The sequence below is a fragment of the Mercurialis annua genome, linkage group LG7 (genome assembly GCF_937616625.2).
Source record: "Mercurialis annua linkage group LG7, ddMerAnnu1.2, whole genome shotgun sequence".
NCBI classification, from domain to species: domain Eukaryota; kingdom Viridiplantae; phylum Streptophyta; class Magnoliopsida; order Malpighiales; family Euphorbiaceae; genus Mercurialis; species Mercurialis annua.
Window position 1 is genome coordinate 14,259,032 of NC_065576.1, and position 23,641 is coordinate 14,282,672.

The 23,641-nt window shown below is 34.3% G+C and overlaps 2 protein-coding genes across 2 annotated transcripts; one reads left to right on the forward strand and one right to left on the reverse strand.

Annotated features, from left to right (window-relative positions):
• Positions 1-938: 938 nt before the first annotated feature.
• Positions 939-4,486, reverse strand: LOC126656861 (uncharacterized). Its single transcript, XM_050351483.2, has 3 exons — positions 4,277-4,486; positions 3,098-4,213; positions 939-2,494 (listed from the first exon to the last, which is right to left on the reverse strand). The coding sequence occupies exons 1-3, from the start codon at positions 4,484-4,486 to the stop codon at positions 1,010-1,012; spliced, it is 2,811 nt and encodes a 936-aa protein (XP_050207440.1). The 3' UTR covers positions 939-1,009.
• Positions 4,487-12,164: 7,678 nt separating this feature from the next.
• On the forward strand, positions 12,165-13,197 carry LOC126656862 (uncharacterized). The gene is made up of 2 exons (XM_050351484.1): positions 12,165-12,497; positions 12,622-13,197. Exons 1-2 carry the CDS (start codon positions 12,165-12,167, stop codon positions 13,195-13,197), a joined length of 909 nt encoding a protein of 302 aa, XP_050207441.1.
• Positions 13,198-23,641: the final 10,444 nt, after the last annotated feature.

Below are 23,641 nucleotides of genomic sequence, written 5' to 3' on the forward strand. Positions count from 1 at the left end.
TTGCTTTTGGCTTTTGAATTTTCTTTTTATATAACAGGACACTTTTGCTTACACGACCTTTTGGCCAGTACTTGTTTGGTGACACGTACACCTGCAACTATACACTTGTACATGCATTGCATTACAGAGACGCCATTCAGGTACTTTCTAAACTTCAACTGTCTTGGTGTGAAGATGGCTCTCCAGCCATTTGTTTTCTTGTTGTGTTCCACACCAAGATTCACTTACAGGTACAGCCATGCATTGCATTTTCACTATGTGTTTATGTTCCTGGTATGAAGATGGCTTTTGCCATATACTTGTGTAGTGATGTGATGTCCATACCAGGACTTGTTTCACGAACAAATCACATATGTCACTTACAGCCATGCATTGCATTACAGGGCCGTTTTTGTTTGCTGTTGAATGTTGTTGAATTTTCTTTTTATCCCTTTAGCTTAGTTAGCCAAAGTTTAAGAAGTCTTAGTAGAATAGAGACCTTATAAACATAATAGGAGTTTGACTTTCCACCTTTGACAGTCAACTCTTGACATCAACTTCTAGAGGATCAACTGACCAGTCAACTTGAACTTCTAGGAATCAACTTTTAGAAATCAACTCCTAGAACAAACTTCTGGAATTAATTTTTAGGAGTCCACTTTTAGAAGTCAGCTTCTAGAACTTCTAGGAATCAACTTTTAGGAGTCGACTTCTAAAACTTCTAGGATGAGTCGACTTCTAAAACCAACTTCTGGAATTAATTTTCCATAGTCAATTAATTATAGCCTCACCAATTTAGCTAAAGTAGCCAAATTTTAGAATTTTAATTATCAAAAATGGCTAAAAGCCATTACATTACATCTTGTGCCAAAATCCATAAGTTAATGAAAAAGTACAGGTTTAGCCAAAATAGCCAAACTCCTAAAAATCTGATAATACACTCGGCTAAAAAGCCACAATGTTACAACTCATGTACTGATATTGCTAAAACAAGTTACATCATCTGCAGTACATGTATGGCTAAAAGCCATTAAGTCATTTCTAAGTTGTATTTCTCCCAGATGGTGGGAGTGTATTTCTTCAAGTACTTTCCATTAATAAATTTTCTATGAGGCTCACCCTCTAGACTTGATAGCCAGTACGCATTCCCCTTCATCACCTTGTGGACTAAGAATGGCCCTTCCCAATTAGTAGACCATTTCCCATATTCTCTATCTTTAGTACCAGGGGGTAAGATCAACTTCCATACTAGCTCATCTTCTTGAAATGTCTTAGGTCTAACTTTCTTATTGTAGCTTCTGGAGACTTTCTTCTTCTGTATTATCATATTGTTTAAAGCCTGAAGTCTCCCTTCTTCTAGATTTTCTAACTCCATCATCATGGTTTCATTGTAATCTTCTGGAGTCAAATGATTCTGCTTAGCTACTCTCAATGACCTCACCACCACCTCCATGGGTAACACTGCATCATGACCATAGGTTAGCATAAATGGACTTACTCCAGTAGCATTTCGCCTAGAGGTGCGATATGCCCAGAGTGCTTCTGATAAAATCCGATGCCAATCCTTTGGATTTTCTTCCAACATTTTTTGAACTATGTTGATGATAATTTTATTAGAAGATTCAGCTTGGCCATTGGCCTGAGCATAATAAGGTGTAGAGGTCAATAATTTTATTCCATAATCAGTGGCAAATTCTTGCATCTCCTTACCAGTGAACATTGTGCCCTGGTCAGTAGTTACTGATTGTGGAATTCCAAATTGATGAATAATTTCCTCTTTAATAAATTTAATAACATCTTTTTGCTCTGTCTTTACCAATGGCTTAGCGACTACCCATTTGGTAAAGTAATCAGTAGCTACAATTATGAAACTGTGATTTTTAGAAGATGGAGGATATATTTTACCTATCAAATCTATGGCCCAACCTCTGAATGGCCATGGTTTGATGACAGACTTCAACTCAGCAGCTGGAAGTCTTTGTATGTTTCCATACCTTTGGCACGATTGACAACCCTTTGCAAAAATCATGCAATCTTTTAGGATAGATGGCCAGAAGTAACCATGTCTTCGGATCAGCCATCTCATTTTCACTCCAGATTGATGTGCTCCACAAACTCCTTCATGAGTTTGTTTCATGACCTCTAGTGCCTCTGTAGTTCCAAGGCATCTTAGCAATAGGTTGTCGAATCCTCTTCTGTATAAAACATCTTCTATGAGCACGTAGTTAACAGCTCTCACTCTTACTTTATACATCATCTTCTTGCTAGGATTCTCCAGGTACTTTTTAATATCTCTCCTCCAATCCTGTACTAAGTTATCATCAATATTGAAAATATCTAGTTGTACTCCTCTTTTAAAAATTGAAGGGTGAGTTTTTCTTTGTACCATTACTAGTCGGTGGGTTAACTCCTCCGACAGACGTAGGCCAGATGCTAGCTGTGATAATTCATCGGCCTCCCAATTTTCCTCTCTAGGAACATGTACTAATTCAACCTCTTCAAAACTCTCTATTAACTGTATAGCAATAGCATAATAAGAAGTTAAAGAGTAACTCATGCATTTATATTCGCCAGACACTTGTCTAATAACCAATTGAGAATCTCCAATTATTTTGACCTTTTTAGCACCTAGATCTAGGAGGATTTCTAATCCAATAATCAAAGCCTCATACTCAGATTGATTATTTGTACATTCAAAGTCAAGATTAAAAGACAAGGAGGTCTTAGCTCCAGAAGGTGATACTATTATGATTCCAGCACCCGCAGACCTATCTGTACTAGACCCATCAAATTTAAGCATCCAAGGTCTATGTTCATTCATAAAAACCGGTAAGTCAAATTTACTTTCATCTCCTAGGTTTATACATGGATGGTCGGCTAGGAAATCTGCTAGAGCCTGACCTTTGACCGACTTCTGGGGATGATAAATCAAATGAAAGTCTGCCAAACTTAATAACCACTTTCCAATATTTCCTGATAAAACAGGTTTGTTTAGCATATATTTTATCAAGTCGGTTTGAGACACCACATAGACTCTATTACTAAGCAGATAGTGTCTTAACTTAGTGCAGGCAAAAAACAAAGCCAGACATAATTTCATGATAGGAGTGTATCTAACCTCTGTAGATGTCATCGAACGGCTCAAATAATAAATAGCCTGTTCATGTCCATCTTGGTTGCTCTGGGCTAGCAGACACCCAATTGAACCTTCGGCTGCTGAAATGTACAACCTCAGAGGTATACCCTTTTTGGGAGGCATCAATACAGGAGGCTTCATTAGATAATCTTTAATTTCATCAAAAGCCTCTTGATGGATGGTTTCCCATCTGAAGACATCCTCCTTTTTTAATTTCAACAGTTCTGAGAACACTTTTGTTTTTCCTGCAAGATTAGATATAAATCTCCTTAAGTAATTAACCTGCCCAAGAAACCTTTGAAGTTCTGTTTTATTTCTAGGCGGTTTAGCTTCTCGAATAGCTTTGGTTTTGTTTTGGTCCACTTCAATGCCTCTTTCATGGACCAAAAACCCCAAAAAATTTCCAGCTTTTACACCAAAGGCGCATTTCAGAGGATTGAGTTTTAAACAGTGAACTCTCATCCTCCTAAATGCTTCCTCTAGATTTTTCAAATGATCTTTCATTAGTTTTGATTTTACAACAACATCATCAATATAAACCTCCATAGTTTTACCTAAGAGGTCATGGAAGATGGCATTCATAGCCCTCTGATATGTTGCACCAGCATTACGTAAACCAAACGGCATGACCACCCATTCAAATGTCCCAATAGATCCTGGACATCTAAATGCCGTTTTGGAGATGTCTTCTTTAGCCACCATAATCTGGTTATATCCAGCAAAACAATCCATAAAAGACAAAAGAGAATGATTAGCTGTAGCATCAATAAGAGTGTCAGCAATTGGCATGGCATAAATATCTTTAGGAGTTGCTTCATTTAAGTCCCTAAAGTCTATGCATATTCTAAGTTTTCCATTCTTTTTAACCACTGGAACAACATTTGCTAACCAATTACTATATTTAGCAGGCCTAATAAAGCCTGCTTTACACAATTTTTCAATTTCCTCTTTTACCTTTAATTCAACTTCTTTTGACACTCTTCTTGGAGATTGGCGGTATGGCTGAAACTCGGGCTTAATAGGAAGCCGATGTTCTACCAATGTCCTGCTTAACCCCGGCATATCAGAATATTGCCATGCAAAGCAATCTTTGTATTCCTGCAAGAGTACAGTTAATTTTGTTTTTAAACCAACCTCTAGGTTTTTACTAACAAAAGTTACCTGAGGTTCCTCAGAGGTTCCAAGATTCACTTCTTCTAACTCCTCTCTAACATGGATGGCTTCATCATCTATCCAAGGAGGTGCTTGTTCTAGCTCCTCCAAGCCAATCTCATGATCTTCAGAAACTTCTTCTTCTTCATAAACCACTTCAGCATCTAGAACCTCTGCCAAATTGTTTTCCTCCATAATTCCTTCCATAATGTACTGCATACGTTCTTTTAAGATAGCAGATGCAGCTGCTGCAAACTCACTAGAGGTGAGCTTAATCATTAATTTCTTCAATGGTGATGGAGGAACACGACTTGTTGTATGGAATAATAGCCGTTGATCCAAGTATCTCAGTTGCTTTTCTTTTGACCTCTTCATGCACATTCAGAGGTTTGTCGGATTTCTCTTTCTTCTGCCCTTTTTTACTTTTCCCAGTAAATTGGATGGGGCCAACACATGAGTCATAATAACGGGCTTCTACCATGTTGGTGGCAGTGGTAAATGGCTTTGTGTCTGCCCATACCACCTCCACCTCATTTCCCTTCCAAAAGAGCAGAAACTGGTGTAAGGATGAAGGAACGCACCAATTGGCATGAATCCAATCTCGTCCCAAAAGAGCTTGGTAGCTGGCTGATAAATTTACAACAAAGAACGCCGATAGGGAGGTTTTGCTCCCTACAGTTACCTCTACTGGGAGAACACCAATAGTTTTTGTGAGCTCTCCAGTAAAGGCAGACACACTAACCTCTGTAGAGATGAGATCTTCTGTAGTTTTTCCTAGAGGTTGTAGCATGTTGAATGGCATAATATTCACGGCAGAACCATTATCAATCAAGACTCTGGAGGTTGGTCTGCCATTGAAGTGAGCCTTTATGTACAAAGGCTTAATATGTTTGGTCATTGCCTCTGCAGGTTTGTCAAAAATCACCCTCTTTGGTCCACCATCTGCAGCTTCTTGTATGGTGACCTGGCTGCGACACTCATCTTTTGGAGGTTTGGATACCTCCTCTCTCTGAATTTCTTCTACTTCCTCAGAGTTGTCAGGACCTTTGAAATCACTTGGAAGAATCAAGGAGAAAGCATTACAAGTGAGGGGAATCTCAATTTCACCCACTCTGATGGATCTCTTCTTATCACCTTCTGTGTCTGATTTTGAGTCGCCATTCTCCAGAGACCTCCTCTGAAATTTGCCGCTTTCCTTAACGGGTGGAGTATCATCAGTATCCTCTTTCAAGAGGTCGTTTAGTCTCATGCCCTCCTTTAGAATTTCCTCATCCACGAGATCATCCAACTCCATGTCGTCTTCTAGGAGATCATCTAAGTTCATGCCATCTCCTGTAAATTCTCCTTCAAGAAAAGCTTCCAACTCCATATCCGAAATTTCCTTCTTCGAAGGCACGTGGGAAGTTTTATTTTTCACTTCCACTGCCTCTGAAGATTTTTGGCTTCCAGATTGCTCTTTCTCAATTAAGATCTTCTTTGACCCCTTTTCCTCCACAACTTTTCTAGGATCTTCCAAGTGCCTGGACTGCCACTCGTTTCTTGCAGCAGCCCTCAACCTCTGACGCCTCCTCTTCTGAGTTCTTGTTAGTGGAGGCGGAAACTTCTTGTGATAATTGGTATGCCACCTTGGACTAGGTGAGACCAATGGTGGTACCACGAATCTTTGTTCTTTTCTTCGGTTTTCAAAGGTAGAAGGAACCTCTGACTGTTTTTCTTTAAGTGCCAAAGGAGCTTTTGGCTTTTCCTCCCTAGGTGCCAAAGGAGCTTTTGGCTGTTCCTCCCTCTTCCACACGAAGGATCGCCTCTCCGGGAAGACATGCCTTTCTGGCCTCCTTTGATAGTAAGAGGCCCTGTTTTGTTTTTTCAAAAGAGGGCGGTTAGTAGAAACAAAATCATTAGAGTTTCTAGATACCTGCCTTCTTTCTCCTCTGTAATCCCGCTTTACCTCTGCTCTCCTTTCCCGTTCGAATTGCTCTCCCCTGACTCTTTGGTCATTTTGCTCCCTGATTCTGAGCTTTCTTTTTATATCTAATAACAACCTCAAGTCAAGTTCCGAGAGATCACTGGCATTCACAGACGCCACAGCCGGAAAAGGATCTTCATCTATCACCAGTGCCTCCTTTTTTTCTGGGAATTTTAAAACTCCCTTGGCAATCCTATCCTGTATAATATTTTTGAACCCCCAACATGAATTGGTTGAGTGGTTCCAGGAGTTGTGGAACTTGCAATATTCTCTGCCTTTCAACTCATCTTTTGAAGGCATTTTATGATCCGGAGGCAAAGTAATGAACTTCTCTTTCAACAAAAAATCAAAAATCTCTTCTGTTTTTGAAACCTCAAAAGTATACAGAGGTTGGGCATTGGAATTCTGTTTCTTCCACCCATCAGGTGCTTTTTTGATCAACATAGGGCAGGTACATGAACCGGTGGCCGTGAGGTCGGCTACCGCGGTTTCATATGCTCCCACCTCCTGATAGTAAGTGCCCATTGCCACCTTCTTCTTGTGGCTTTCTTCTCTTAGGAGTTCTTCATATTCAGAGACTTTAGCAGCTAACTCATAGAAGTCCCTGAATTCCATCCCCTGGAACTTTTTTCGGAGCTCAATGTCCAAGCCCCTCTGAGCCATTTTTACATACTCAGTTTCTGGTAGAACAATTTTACACCTGCTCCTCATTCTTTTGAAGCGGTGTATATACATGTCGGCATCCTCTCCCGACCTTTGAGAAACTCTTGACAATTCTGCTATGCAAACCTCTGGCTCTGCACGGTAAAATTGAGTATGGAAAAGCCTCTCCATCTCCTGCCATGTGAGCACTGAGTTCCTGGGCAAAGTAGCATACCAAGTAAAGGCAGTACCTGTTAAAGAATTTGGAAATAATCTCAGCTTGAAATTTGCAATGTTATCTAGGTTGGCCAAGACCCCACATTGAATTGTGAATTTCGCCACATGCTCAATGGTGGAGTGGCCATCCTCTCCAGAGAACAAAGAGAAGTTAGGAATTTTATAGCCTCTAGGGTAAGGATTCTCCCTGTCAATGACATCTGGATAAGGCTTGTGAAATTGCGGTCGGTCAATCTGCCTTAGACCTGGACCATACAACTCCTGAATTGCTTCTCTTACAGCCTCCATGTCTAGTTGCCTTCCCAAAGGTTGGGGTGGCACCTGAGGCTGATTTCTCTCTTGGGGCATGTAATTGCCCCCCGTGCCCAGAGGTTGAGGAAAATTTTGATTAACCTCTAGGTCGTCCGAAGTCGGACAATTAGCACCTGCATTAAACGGCCTGGAATTCCGGCCAGTTTGATTATTAGTTTTAAAAGAATTAAAATACACAAGTTCATCTCTTTTGTGAGGAGGAACGTACCTTTCTTCAGAGGGCGGGTTTAAGATTGGCACATGACTAGTGCTCCCAATCTCCTGGATTCCTCCAGATGGCTGCCCCCCGTGTCCCTTAGGATCTTGTTTGGCCGTGTTAACAGCCTCTGGTACATCACCACCATGAAATGACACTTTGACAGCAACTATCAATTCTGCCAAATAGCGTTCCATTTCGAACTGCTTCTTATCCATTACCTCATGTTTCTTGGTCAACTCGGCTTGTGCTTGGTTAAAGCTAGCCTGAGTCTGTTTCATGTCTAACATGGCTTTTGACAGCATGTCTAAAGCCTCTACCAATCTTGGCTCAGAATTTCGCCGAGTTGGTGTCTGTTGCTCTCCAAAGCCAGGAGGCACATCATCACTCGCCTCTCCTAGAGGCAAATTTTCTTTTTCAATGCTTCTGACCATGTGAGCCACATAGTCTCCATGTCCTACATTTGTAGTAGTAGGATCATCCACTGTATCCTGGGATACAATAACATCTTTTCCTTTTTCACTTCGAGTTCTAGCCATAACTCTTAGTGTCCCACTGGGCGTGCCAAAAATTGTTACTGGCGTTTTGCGTTTGTAACAACAAGCGTGTGAAATGCGGGCGTGCCAGGAAGCGGATTCCAAAATGTAACTTAACTTCTTAAACGAGCGATTGGGGTTTGGTTAACCTTATAACAAGTACTCCAATCAAGTAATGCTAAAACAAAGAATCCAATTGTAAATGTGTTTACTAATTGAATGAAATGAAAATACAAGTGTTTGAGTAGAAATTGCAAAAGTTCAATCGTAAAGTTCTTTACTGATTGAAGAAAACTGAGAATGCTAAGTGTTGAGTGTTTTTGCCTTTGGGCTGGTTTTTGTTGGATTTGATCGGGGGTTGCAAATTGGCTGCTCTTCTCTTATTTATAGCTTTTTCCTTTGAAAACTACTGCTTCATGTTTCAACTGCACACGTTCTTCCCCACTTTCAAAAACTGTCAATCGTGTTTTGTTTCTGCTGCACGTGCTTTTTAACTTCTTTTCTTCTGGAATGGACTTCTTGGGCTTATGGGCCATTTAAATTAATATTTAATGGCCATTTCAAATTTGGGCTTAATCTTCTGCAACTGGGCTTGGACTTTTTGAATTAGCTTCTGAAGTAGTTAACCTCTAGAAATCAACCTTTAGAAACCAACCTTTAGAAATCAACTTCTGTCAACATTAGTCAACCTCTAAAAATCAACCTTTAGAAACCAACCTTTAGAAATCAACTTCTGAAGTCAACATTAGTCAACCTCTAAAAATTAATTTACGCCAATCATTAATAATACCTCTTTTATCTTTTGAAAAGAATAGGGGTTTTATGGCTTTTAAGCCATATTTTTAATTTTGGTGCAAACAGACACATATTTAGTGATGTAACGCAATGTGTCACACATTCAATAAGAAGTTTATAATTTTATATAATAAACTAAATTCACTTGAGAATTTTTTATTTACATAATAAGTAAATTTTTTACTAGAATTATCAATAATGTTATCAAAAGTGATGTATGGAAACTGGTGATGAAATTTTTAATTTATGTTTGCCTTTGTGATTTATTATTACAGAAGATTTGAAAAAGTTGCAATAAATGAAGATTGGACGAGGACTTAATATTTAGTTCTTTTATTAGAACGAAATTTTTGTATAATTATTCTAATTCAGCTTTCTTTTATTCTAGTATAGATCTGTTTCAGAATTCGGATTCTATAGCTCTAACATTTTTATATCTATTTTTATCAAAAACGTAATTTTGAATATGCATACATTGAAGTTTTTTTTGTCAAAATTTGTGGCTTTAACATCCGATAATTCATCAAAAAAATTCGGCATTTATGAACTAATATAATCGTAGCAGCAGCCAATAGTAAAGGAAAATAATTTATTTCACATATTTGTCTACCTCTAAAGCAGCAAAATGAAAAAATGACAAGGAAAAAAGAGTATTGCTTCAATGTTGAATTTGTCATTTAATGTCAAAATATGAATTAAAAACATAGAAATAGATTAATTGGAGTGGAATTAATATTATATTGAAGCATATCCAAAAGGTGACGTCTTAGATGGAAAACAAGGGAAACAAACAAGACATAAAAAGGCAGAAACCAGTGGCTGTTTCAAAACAGGTGGCACAAAACAACGGGGAGCTGCATTTTCAGACAAAACCACAAATAATTTTTGTTTTTATTTATCCGGCTTCGTTTTAGAAGGGAAATGTCAACTCTATCCAACTAGTTCTGGGTTCGAATTCCGGACAACTCATTATGATTAGCATATTAAAATGAAATGAAATGCTATAATATCTTTAGAAATCGAATATAGAAATATGAATTATATTTTTTAATTCACTTAAAATTCAAATTTAGTGAAAGGATTTCTGATAAATCTAGATAGATAATATCATAAAAATAAAATCATAAAAATAGGTCCATGAAATATTCCTTTTTTTTTCATTCACTTAACTATAGCACTTACCATCATGCCTTATCTACTTTCTTCTATAAATTTGACAACAAAATTCACAATTACAGTGTAGCAAAATAGAATAAATCAAATAACCGACTTAAATCAAGAAATTTTATTTACTTAAAGCTGTAAAAAGTTAATTTTATATTCAATTTAATTTCTAGTAAGTGGTTAAATAACATGCAAAAGAAAGTCAATAAGTTCCTACTTTATGTAAAGGGTTCTTGTAATACCACGTATTATTTAAAGGGTTAATTCCATAAAAAATCATGAACTTTACATGAAATTTCATTTTAATCATGACCTTTAAAAGTTGTCATTTAAAGGCACGAACTTTCAGTTTGTTTCAAATCTATCATTTAAGTGTATTTTTGTTGACTAAATTCTTAATTAAACCAATAATAAAAGACGCAAAATTATAAATCAACATTAATCTTATTATCTTTCATTTGGATTATGTAGGATTAGGAATTTTTAGTCGGATAAAATATACCGAATTTTACTTTGGTGATAGATTTGAAACAAACTGAAAGTTCGTGCCTTTAAATGACAATTTTTAAAGGTCATGATTAAAATAAAACTTCTTGTAAAGTTCGTGATTTTTTTAGGAATTAACCCTTATTTAAAATGTCTATTTTCGCAACGCGTTCAATTAAATTAATTAGAACCTCGGAATTAGTTATTAAATTTACAAGATGAATTTAAAAATATGGAAATGTGATTTGAAATATGTTTTATCTTAAATTTAACTTTTGGCAATTTTACGTGTTAAAAGTGAATTTTGCGATTTTACGTTAGAAACCGCCAAAATAATTATTTTAATTATTTTTAAAGGTCCAAAAATATTTATTCAGCCTATATAATTATGATTTATGTTTTGGGGTATTTGAGAAATTTGAGTGCATTTTTCTCTTAGAGTTCGAATTATTTACTAATGTTATGAATAGTGTGTGAATATTATGGATGACAAATTCAAAGTTATCTATCTAATTAGGTGAAAATATTTCAACCCTCCATATTTGATATGCATGTAAATGCATTAATTACATGGTGGGTGAAATTGCCTATAAATAGGTTCCATTCCATGTAAAATTTACAAGTGAAAATATACTTACAAAAGTAGTAAAATCCTCCCAGATATTTGCTCTCTTATTGCATTATTAAGTGTTCACTAAATATTCATTAGTTTAGTCTACAAGCATTATCTATATTATCATTAAATTTATAACACGTTATCAGCACGATCGTTCTATCAGTTTACGATTCCCTAATTCAAGAAAATTCGGTAAAGTATTCCAAAGGTAAATCTCTAACTTTAATACTTGTCTAATTATTTAATTAATGGAAGGTTATACCTCCTACAAATTTTATTTACTTAATATTTAATTTATTATGTTTATATCTATGTTATTAATTTTTATATGAAAGGCTAAGCCTCCTATAAATAATCCTTTGATAATTTAATTTTAATCGTTGATGCTTGAGTGGTAATCCCCTTACTATAAACGATTTTATTTAGTTGACACTATTAGTATAAATATAAATATTTTTATATCATAATTAATTTAATTCATTGTTGTCTTCATCTAAATAATTTTATTCAAAAAAATATATAAAATAACCTAACGGCTACATAACGGTAACAAACGGCTATATAACGGTAATAAAACGGCTATATTTTTCTCTATATATACTCACTTTACTATTTATTTTCACTACACAATTTTTCATCTCTTAATCTTCAAAAATTCAAAAATGAAGCTATTTTGGATTATTATTATTATGTTACTTAATTTAATACTCATTGGTATATTTAATCTTCCGTGGAAAGAATTTTATTTATATTTGGGTATTTTTGTATTTATTGTTCTACCTTTACTAATTGCTGCAATAATTGTTAATTATGCATATTTATAAGCCAAAAATATGATGGTTGTACTTGTTTGTTTACTCTTGAAAATAAATGATTATTATTTCTATGTTTTTATCGCATAAATAAATATTAGTTCTAATTATATTTATTTTTCATGTGATAGTTTAATCATGTCAAACCTTACAAAGCTTGAATTTACGGCACTTGATGTATATGGAAAAAATTATCTGTCATGGATACTAGATGCAAAAATACATCTGCAAGCCTCTGGTCATGAGGACACTATTAAAGAGGGAAATAATGCCTCTACTCAAGATCGTGCAAAAGCAATGATCTTCCTTCGCCATCATCTTGATGAAGGATTAAAAAATGAATATCTCAGTGAAGATAATCCACTTGTTCTCTGGAATAGTTTAAAAGAACGCTTCGACCATCAGAAGACTGTAATTCTTCCAAAAGCTCGTTATGACTGGATGCATTTAAGATTGCAGGATTTTAAAAGTGTTAGTGAATACAATTCTGCAATATTCCGAATTAGCTCAAAGCTAAAATTGTGTGGAGAAACAATTACTGATGAAGATTTAAAAAACATTCTCCACTTTTCATGCATCTAATGTGGTACTCCAGCAGCAGTATTGTGAGAAAGGGTTTAAGAAATATTCAGAGCTGATTTCTTGCCTTCTAGTGGCTGAGCAGAATAACGAGCTGTTAATGAAAAATCATGCGGCACGACCCACTGGTTCTGCTCCATTTCCTGAAGTAAATGCGAGTGCATATAGATCTCCTCGTGGTCGTGGTCGTGGCCGTGGTCGTGGTCGTGGTCATGGTTACGGTCGAGGTGGAAATAATTACAACCATGTCGGTTATAATAACTCCTTTAGGCATAAGAATCACCACCAGAAGTGGGATAAGAAGGAGGAGAAACAAGAAAACAGGAACAGTGGACAATATAAACATCAAGTGAAAAATGTCGATAGTAAATGTTATCGATGTGGCATGACTGGGCATTGGTCGCGTACCTGTCGTACGCCCAAACATCTTGTTGAGCTTTACCAAGCTTCCCTCAAGGAAAATGGAAAGAATATAGAAACAAATTTTGTTTCTGATGATGATTTTGACCACAGTCTAATGCATAATGACTCTATAGACATGACACATTTAGATGTTTCCGATTTTCTTGAGAACAATAATAATGAAAACTAATCCAGCATGTATTGTAATGTTTTTATTATTTACTTATGTATTGTTGTGTTATTCTATAATTTCTTATGATAAATTTTTCTTTGTTTGAATTCCAAAGCATATGGATAATTCTCAGCATGTTGTTTCGTCCAAGTTCAGTAATGAAGAAATATGTCTTGTGGATAGTGCGACAACCCACACTATACTCAAACACCAAAAATATTTTTCAAATCTTAAAAGATGTCAGACAAATGTCAGTACAATATGTGGTAAGGTAAAATTAGTTGAAGGCTCCGGAAGAGCTACTGTTCTATTACAAGGGGGAACTGTACTTACCATTAATGAAGCATTATTTTCCCCCAAGTCTCAAAGAAACTTGTTAAGTTTTAAAGATATTCGTCTGAATAAATTCCATATTGAGACAGAAAATGATGATAATATGGAATATCTTCATATTACAACAAATGTTTCAGGTAAGAAACATATAATTGAAAAATTACCCACATTTTCTTCTGGTTTATATTATACATATATAAATGTGGTCGAATCACATATGGCTGAAAAGAAAAAGTATTGTGATGCTTCAATACTAAAATTATGGCATGAAAGAATGGGTCATCCAGGATCAATAATGATGCGGAGAATAATTGACAGTGCACGAGGACATCCACTGAAAGGTGAGAAAATTCCCCAAGTAAGTCATATGTCATGTACAGCTTGTTCTATTGGAAAATTAATTGTGAGACCTTCACCGGCTAAAATTGAAAATGAATCACCTTTATTTCTTGAAAGAATTCAAGGTGATATATGTGGGCCAATTCATCCATCATGTGGACCATTCAGATACTTTATGGTATTGATTGACGCATCCAACAGATGGTCACATGTTTGTTTATTATCAACTCGCAATGTTGCATTTGCAAGATTTCTTGCCCAAATTATTAAATTGCGTGTTCAATTCCCTGATTACACAATTAAAAGGGTAAGACTTGATAATGCTGGTGAATTCACATCTCAAACATTCAATGATCATTGCATGTCTGTTGGAATCGCAGTTGAGCATCCTGTTGCACACGTACATACACAGAATGGTTTAGCTGAATCTCTAATTAAGCGCCTTCAGCTTATTGCTAGACCATTAATGATGAGAACTAAGCTACCTATCTCTATATGGGGACATGTTATATTATATGCTGCATCATTAATTCGTGTTAGACCTAGTGCATATCATAAATACTCCCCATTACAATTAGCATTTGGTCAAGAACCAGATATTGCCCATCTTAGGGTTTTTGGTTGTGCTGTATACGTGCCAATTGCACCACCACAACGCACAAAAATGGGTCCTCAAAGAAGATTGGGAATATACGTTGGTTATGTGTCCGCATCCATAATTAGGTATCTTGAACCTTTAACAGGTGATGTTTTTACAGCACGTTTCGCCGATTGTCATTTTAATGAAGAAGAGTTCCCACCATTAGGGGGAGAAAATAAACAATCAGATAAAAATATTGCATGGTGTGAACCTTCATTATTGCATCTTGATCCTTGCACAAAACAATGTGAAACAGAAGTTCAAAAGATTGTGCATTTGCAAGCTGTTACAAATCAATTACCTGATGCATTTACAGATACAAAAAGAGTGACTAAATCATATATACCAGCAGTTAATGCCCCTGCTAGAGTTGAGATTTCAAAAGAGAATTCTGAAAATAAAGTCGCTCATGAATCAAAGACACGCCAGAAGCGTGGAAGACCGATCGGTTCAAAAAATAAAAATCCTCGGAAAAGAAAAAGAGCAGAAAATCTCGATCATGCTAGCAAAGAGAAAGGTGTTCCTGAAGAAACACAAGATAAAGAAAATACTCCAGAAGAGGAAATAAATGAGGTTAACCAAGGCAATGCCCCAGAAGAGGATATAAATGTAATTAATCAAGACAGTACCCCAGAAGAGGACACAAATGAGAATAAAGAAGAAATCTCAATTAATTACAATAATACAAAGATTGTGTGGAATTGAGACACAATGGAAAATATTGACGAAATTTTCTCTTATGCTGTTGCATGTGATATCATAAATGAAAATGAGGATCCCGAACCGAGATCGGTTATTGAATGTCAAAATAGACATGATTGGGATAAATGGAAAGACGCTATGCAAATTGAATTAGAATCTCTTAACAAGAGAAGTGTGTTTGGACCTGTTGTCCTCACACCTAAAGATGTGAACCCGGTAGGTTACAAATGGGTCTTTGTACGAAAACGAAATGAGAAAAATGAAATCACAAGATATAAAGCTAGACTTGTTGCTCAAGGCTTTTCTCAAAGACCTGGAATTGATTATAATGAAACATATTCTCCTGTCATGAATGCAATTACATTTCGATATTTGATCAGTCTTGCAGTTTCTAAGAAATTAGAAATGCGTCTCATGGATGTTGTAACAGCATACTTGTATGGATCGCTAGATAGCGATATTTATATTAAGGTCCCTGAAGGATTTAAAATGCCTGAAGCATTAAATAGAAAACCCAAAGAAATGTATTCAATCAAATTGCAAAGATCTTTGTATGGGTTAAAACAATCAGGGCGCATGTGGTATAATCGTTTAAGCGATTATTTGATAAATAAAGGCTATGTGAATAACCTTATTTTCCCATGTGTTTTTATCAAGAAATCAACATCGGGATTTGTGATTATAGCCGTCTATGTTGACAATTTAAATATTATTGGAACAGACAGTGAGATCAATGAAGCAAGTGTGTACTTAAAGGAAGAATTTGAAATGAAAGATCTTGGAAAAACCAAATATTGTCTTGGTTTACAAATTGAACATATGCACAATGGCGTATTAGTGCATCAGTCAAATTATATAGAAAAGATCTTAAAACGTTTTGGTATGGATAAAGCAAATCCTTTAAGTACTCCTATGGTTAATCGATCATTGAATGTTGAAACTGATCCATTTCGTCCTTGTGGAGAAAATGAGGATATTCTTGGTCCTGAAGTACCATATCTCAGTGCAATCGGAGCACTTATGTATCTCGCTAATTGCACTCGTCCTGACATATCCTTTTCTGTCAATTTATTAGCAAGATTCAGTTCAGCTCCCACGAAGAGACATTGGAATGGAATCAAACATATATTACGTTATCTTCGTGGAAGCACTGATCTTGGTTTATTTTATTCTAACGATTCAAATCTAGAATTGATTGGTTATGCAGATGCAGGTTATTTGTCTGATCCTCATAAGGTTAAGTCTCAAACTGGATATGTATTTACAAGTGGAGGTACTGCAATTTCTTGGCGGTCACAGAAACAAACAATTGTAGCCACTTCCTCAAATCATGCTGAACTTATTGCATTACATGAAGCAAGTAGGGAATGTGTGTGGCTCAGATCAATAACACAACACATTCAAGAATCTTATGGTCTTCCAGTCCATAAGAGTCCAACTGTTCTATATGAAGATAATGCTGCATGTATAGCACAAATCAAGGAAGGATACGTCAAGAGTGACAGAACCAAACATATACCTCCAAGATTCTTTTCATACACTCAAGAACTTATAAAGAATCAAGAAATTGACATCCAATATGTTCAATCAAATAATAATTCATCTGATCTCTTCACGAAGGCACTTCCTACAGCAATATTTAGAAAACATGTTCATAATATTGGAATGCGCCATCTGCGAAATACATGAAGGATTATCTCTGTTGCAATGAGGGGGAGAAATTACGCACTGCACTCTTTTTTCCTAATTAAAGTTTTTATCCCATTGGGTTTTTATTTAGTGAGGTTTTTAATGAGGCAGTACGACATAGCGTAATTTAGAATAAACATTTTGTCATCCAAGGGGGAGTGTTATGAATAGTGTGTGAATATTATGGATGACAAATTCAAAGTTACCTATCTAATTAGGTGAAAATATTTCAACCCTCCATATTTGACATGCATGTAAATGCATTAATTACATGGTGGGTGAAATTGCCTATAAATAGGTTCCATTCCATGTAAAATTTACAAGTGAAAATATACTTACAAAAGTAGTAAAATCCTCCCAAATATTTGCTCTCTTATTGCATTATTAAGTGTTCACTAAATATTCATTAGTTTAGTCTACAAGCATTATCTATATTATCATTAAATTTATAACAACTAAAGTATTATAGTGGCAAACTTATAAATAAATGGAACTCTAGAAAGTATCTAGATATTATTTGCCATCTTCTTTTTCATTCCTAAGATTACAATTCATTCACCATTAGAACTTAGTTTGCCGAGCTCTCAAACACAAAACACAACCTCCATTTCTATTCAATTTTTTACAAGACTTTCTTAACGAAAAACGTTACAAATCTTCCGTAGATACTTAATCTACAATTGCATGTACGATCAAGGTATATTTTCAAGCTTAAAAATTTATATTCATTTACTGATTTCATTTGAACTTAAAATATATGCTTAGGTTGTTAGAAATTGTGTTTTATTGGTGATTATTCGGTTTTGATTATTTTTTTGATAGTGTTCGGTTTTAATTAATTTTTAAATATGAAAAATTAAGTCAATTTTTAATTTTTGGACTGATTAAATAAAGTGGATTAATATATGTTTTAAAGTGCCCGCACGAGTTTGGTCTAGTGGTCTAAGTCTAAGCCATCTGGGCACCAAAGGTCGCGGGTTCAAACCCCGACTACGCCCTTTCTTAATATAGAGTGGTTGAGGTTGAATTTCTGGTCATTATAACCCGGAATTACCAGGTATGTGGGCTTGCGGGCGGTCTACATCCCGGGATTTGACAATGATATTGAGTTTCGGCTCAGTAGAGTGAGTTCTCGTCACAAAAAAAAATATATGTTTTAAAGTGTGATTTTCATGGATTAAAAATGTTAAAGACTATGGGTATTTATTTAAAAAGAACAAGTGGGTTTCGGTTTTTACATGTTTTAAAGCTCAAAAATTATTATAAAATGGGTATTAAAGCTACTTTAAATTTATGGGCTGAACTATGTTTATAATAAATTATATATTATTGTTTTTTAAATTTTCATGGAATTAAAGTGAGTAAAATGATGAGTTTTGGTATATTAAAAATAGAATTTGATTTTTAATGGTTTGTTCGTTTTTAAAGTGTTAAAACCATGGAAAATAAATTATTTTAAAAGTAATGTTTTAAAGTGGAAATTAAAAATGTATTGAAAGTGATTTTTGGTGCTTAAAACTTTTAGGATAGATGTTATAGCGTTTAGAGCGTTTTGGCATTTTGCGCCCATGCTCATTCGGCAGTTGTCACTACCGGAGTTGCACCGGCAGTAGCCGAAGGGTAGGCGGAGCCACGGTGCCCAAAATATTTGACGGAAAAATATTTTTGGATTTTAACGTGTATTATTAAAGTGTGAATTTTCTAAAAATGAGATTTTAGAAATAAAGTGGATATTGAAAGTGTTAGAATAATGGAATTATAATTTTATGTTTATTTATTAATTTAAATAAACTAACGTGGACGTGGTGTATCGTATTGATATACGATGACGCGGAAAGAGATAGTTGGAATCAAATTTGGATATTTGATTATTTAGTTTTTTTGGTTGAGTTGATCTAGAGTATATCTTAAAATTTAGAGTTAATACATTTATTAATATTTAATTGCTAAATTAGATCCAACAAATTTTGTCGTGGGTTCCGGCGAGCAAAGGTTTTGAAAAAGAGTGGTCAATTTTTCAATTACTAGCAGATCGTAGAAGTTAATAAGTTCTTACTTTATGTAAAGGGTTCTTGTAATACCACATATTATTTAAAATGTCTATTTTCGCGACGCGTCCAATTTAATTAATTAGGACCTCGAAAATAGTTATTAAATTTACAAGATGAATTTAAAAATATAGAAATGTGGTTTGAAATGTGCAATTTTACGTGTTAAAAGTGAATTTTGCGATTTTACGTTAGAAACCGCTAAAATAATTATTTTAATTATTTTTAAACGCCTAAAAATATTTATTTCAGCCCATATAATTATGATTTAATGTTTTAGGGTATTTGAAAAATTTGAGTGCATTTTGCCCCTAGAGTTCGAATTATTTACTAAAGTGCTATAGTGGCAAACTTGTAAATAAATGGTCTCTAGAAAATATCTAGATATTATTTGTCATCTTCTTCTTCATTCCTAAAATTACAATTCATTCACCATAAGAGCTTAGTTTGCCGAGCTTTCAAACGCAAAACACAACCTCCAATTTTTTTTTTTCAATTTTTCACAAGACTTTCTTAACGAAAAACGTTGCAAATCTTCTGCAGATACTTAATCTACAATTGCATGTACGATCAAGGTATATCTTCAAGTTCAAAAAATTTATATTCATTTACTGATTTCATTTGAACTTAAAATACATGCTTAGGTTGTTAGAAATTGTGTTTTGTTGGTGATTATTCGGTTTTGATCGGAAGCCAATTTGCTACAGTCGTGGCCTTGTACAACATTTTGATATGATGTTTCATTGTTGTCTTGTTTATATGAATAGGCTACATTAAGCATGTGTTGTACCACAGAGGTATACCTCTGTGGTACAACACATGCTTAATGTAGCCTATTAGATGCCTGTGAGGTAACCTGATACACTATTATGTATCGGGCTGGTACGTATAGGATACGAAAATGATATATGCCCATGTAATTGTATCGATGGTCTAGTGTGTAAATGTGTTTTTGTAAAAATGCTTATGTTTGTAAGGTCATTGTATGATTGATTTTGCAAAAATGTTTTAGTGAGTTTTAGACTTGCTACTGGTTTTGGAAATACTGTTCTCATTCCATAACGCTGGTCTCAGTTCGAGAATTCGGATTGTGACAACTGCTTTGAGACCGAACCGGGTTTTGAATTGTACTCGAAAAACATAAAAAAACAATGAATAACCTGTATAAAACCTCTGAAATTGAATAAAATTGAAGTAACATGAAACAACAATTAAAAACACTCTAAACATGTGTTTAAAAGAAAAATTGATGGCATTCATGGAAATTTACTCAAGAACACTAAAGAATTTAATCATGCATATCTAATGAATTGAAATTAAATATGGATGAATAAATTACAATAATTATGTAAATAGGAACTGATAAGAGTCCTCAGAAGTACCGTTTTAATTTCTGCAGTCATTTTCTAGTGATCTGGATGCATAATCCAATGTAGATTATTGTATAGTAGTTGATTCTTATATGATTGAAGTGTAAAATCTAGTTTGATTCGTGAAAGGTGGCTGGAAATCGCTTGTTAGGTGGCTAGGATTTTTTGTGTGTGTATACGAATTAGGTTTTTGTCTTGTCTTTATGTGCCACCCCCTTAATTAGAGTTAAGGTCATATTTATAGAGGTTTTTTTAGATCATGGTTAGCTATTAGAGTTTACATAGGATTCAAGTTAAGTTAGAACTCTAATTTTGGGTTCATTAAAATTAAATTCGGAATATACAATATATTGCCATGAAAAAAGTGGCAAAAGGAGTATTTTGGTCTCTAAAAGGGCCTCTAGGCCTCTAAGGTTAGGGTTTAAGAAATTTCATTTGTCAAACCTACAAATTGGCACATAAATTTTTAGGCATTGTTATTAGTCCAATTTCTTACACTTCTATCACATTCTCTTTGAGTTTGTAAGGGTTATCTGTGACAAATACGCTTCACTCTTTTAAATTTGTCGTTGCACATCAATTTAGTCCACTTCAATTCTTAAAAGCGGATCGCTAGCTCGTACATGGATGAGTGTTTTTGAAAATTATGATCAGATGCTTCTGTCTCTTATTACTTTCCACCTATTCAGAAAAGAGGTGTTTACAACTAGATTTAGTCATTTTCGTGTTTTTTGCCATAATAATTCAAGAAATAGAATCAGTAGGCCCGAAAACCTTCGAAGTAAATATCTTTTTCCATTTAAAGTTGACGGGATATGATGCTCAGATTCAATATGTAATGGCAATTTTTAATTTTTATGACGAGTTTGGTGATGAATGGCGTCACGTGGAGGATATCAAAATATTCAACAAAGTGATGCGCAATTCTCTGTAAAATTTGGTGGCAGAACCCTATATTTCTTCTAAAAAATCTCCGGATCCCATATCAATAAAGCAGCGTATGTCTTTACTTTTAAGTTTGTATGAGAGGAAGGTCTGAAGTTAGAAAGATCTGCACTTCATAGTGTGGAAAGAGTTTTCTCAATTTCCAGCTCTTTTTCACCTTAGCGCTTCGCTTATGTCACGCAATAGTCCGATAAGAAAGGAGATAAATGGATGAATGGAAAGACTGGTTATTGCTCTTAGCTTAAGTGTATGAAAAGTAATTAAGCCTATTTATAATTATTTGACCCCTTCTTATTCATTTGGGCAAGCGTTTGGTTACAAAGTAAGAAAGGAACGTGTTTATATATTTAGCTTATATATCGTATGTTTAAGACATATTTTTAACCCTTGAACTTGCCTTTTTTCGCCTATATGACCCCTCTATCTTCTGGTTCAACTTATTTGTTTCCTCATTTTTTATGATGTTTCAAATTATATGGTAGCCCAATCAATATTTTTCGCTGCATAAATACATTTATGCCTTATTTGTTTTTTAAAGATTAAATAAAACAAATTTATAAATTGAACGTGTGAGAGGTTAAACTGAAAAATGAAGAGTCAAAAGAATTAATGAATACAATTTCAAAAGTCAATAGATGCATTAAGCAAAATAAACATCTAAAACTATAAATATTGTCATTTTCATTAATAATATTTGGTGGCGATCCTATATCAATAAAATAGTGTATGTCCTTACTTTTAAGTTTGTATGAGAAGAAGGCATGAAGTTAGAAAGACTTGCACTTCTTAGTGTGGGAAGAATTTTCTCAATTTCCAACTCTATTTTAACTTGGCGCTTCGCTTGTGTTACGCAGTAGCCCGATAAGAAAAGGAGCTATTGCTCTTAGTCTAAGTGTATGAAGATTGGGATTTTGAGACCATAAGCCTTAAAAATAGATTGACAAATAGAAATGATGTCACTCTACGGAAAAGGAGATGCAACGTTCTTATGTTGTGAGGCAATGACAATGAAAGTTTTTTTTTAAAAAAAGTGAATCTAAGTGTATCATATTAAGTACATTTAGCACAAATTTAAAAGTAGCGTTGCAAAAATAGAAAAAATAAAAAATAAATTTTCAAAAGTCATAATTTAATTTTAAAATTTAAAAGAAAACTTAATGCATCTTTTGACTCTTAAATTTTTACCATCACCCCTTTTAATATTTTATCTTTCAGTTTATTCTATTTGATAACTCAACTTGTAATTTTATCTATTTAATTTTTAAAATTGTCATATTTATAATTATTTGACCCCTTCTTATTCAGTTGGACAAGCGTTTGGTTATAAATCAAGAAAGGGACGTGTGTGTGTGTGTGTGTGTGTGTATATATATATATTGTATGTTTAAGACATATTTTTAACCCTTGAACTTGTTTTTTTCACCTATATGACCCCTCCATCTTCCAGTTCAACCTATTTGATTTCTCATTTCTTATGATGTGTCGAGTTATATGGCGACCCAATCAGTATTTTTCGCTGCATAAACACATTTATGCCTTATTTTTCTTTTTTAAAGATTAAACAATTTTTTTACAAATTGAACGTGAGAGAGATTAAACTGAAAAATGAAGAGTCAGATGAAATAATGAGCACAATTTCAGAAGTCAATAGATGCATTAAGTCAAAATAAACATCTAAATCTTATAAATACTATCACTTTTATTGATATATAAATGGTGTAATTTTCTCTTTATACATTTTATAGTTTCATATATATCTCATAACATTGCTTTTAAGTTCAATAATCAATCATTTAAAACTTTGATGAAAGGTCATTAGCAATAATCTAGCAAAATTAGGGGTCCCAAAACATGTTTTGTTTTTTTCTTTTTTTTTTATTAGACATTTTTCTCATTTTGTAATACCAACTTATATGAAAAATGGGTGTAGGGATCAAAATTGAGAAGTACATATTCATTTGAAAGCTACTCAACTACCCAATTGGATAAGAGATGGGTACTTTGCTTTGCTTCAAATACAATATACATTTTTTTCTCATCTAATTGTTTTCTTCATACTTATTCAATTCCTTTTCTAGTAATACCAGAAACAGTAATATATACTCAAAATTAAATAAAAAAATCAGTAAATATTATATGCATGGATATTGAGTAATAGAGAGATACGTAGCGATAGGTGCAAGGCAACTTTCATTCGAACAACAAATTGGCTACTGTCTTTCTTAGCCTAATGCCACGTATGCTATCACTTTCTAGTTGGCTTAGATCTACTTATCTTAAACTCAAATGTTTGACCATTCTAAGAATTTTATTTTATTTTTTAAATATTCAAAATTATCAATATGATATTATATTTTATATTTAAAATTGAAAATAAAAAAAATTGACGATTTTAA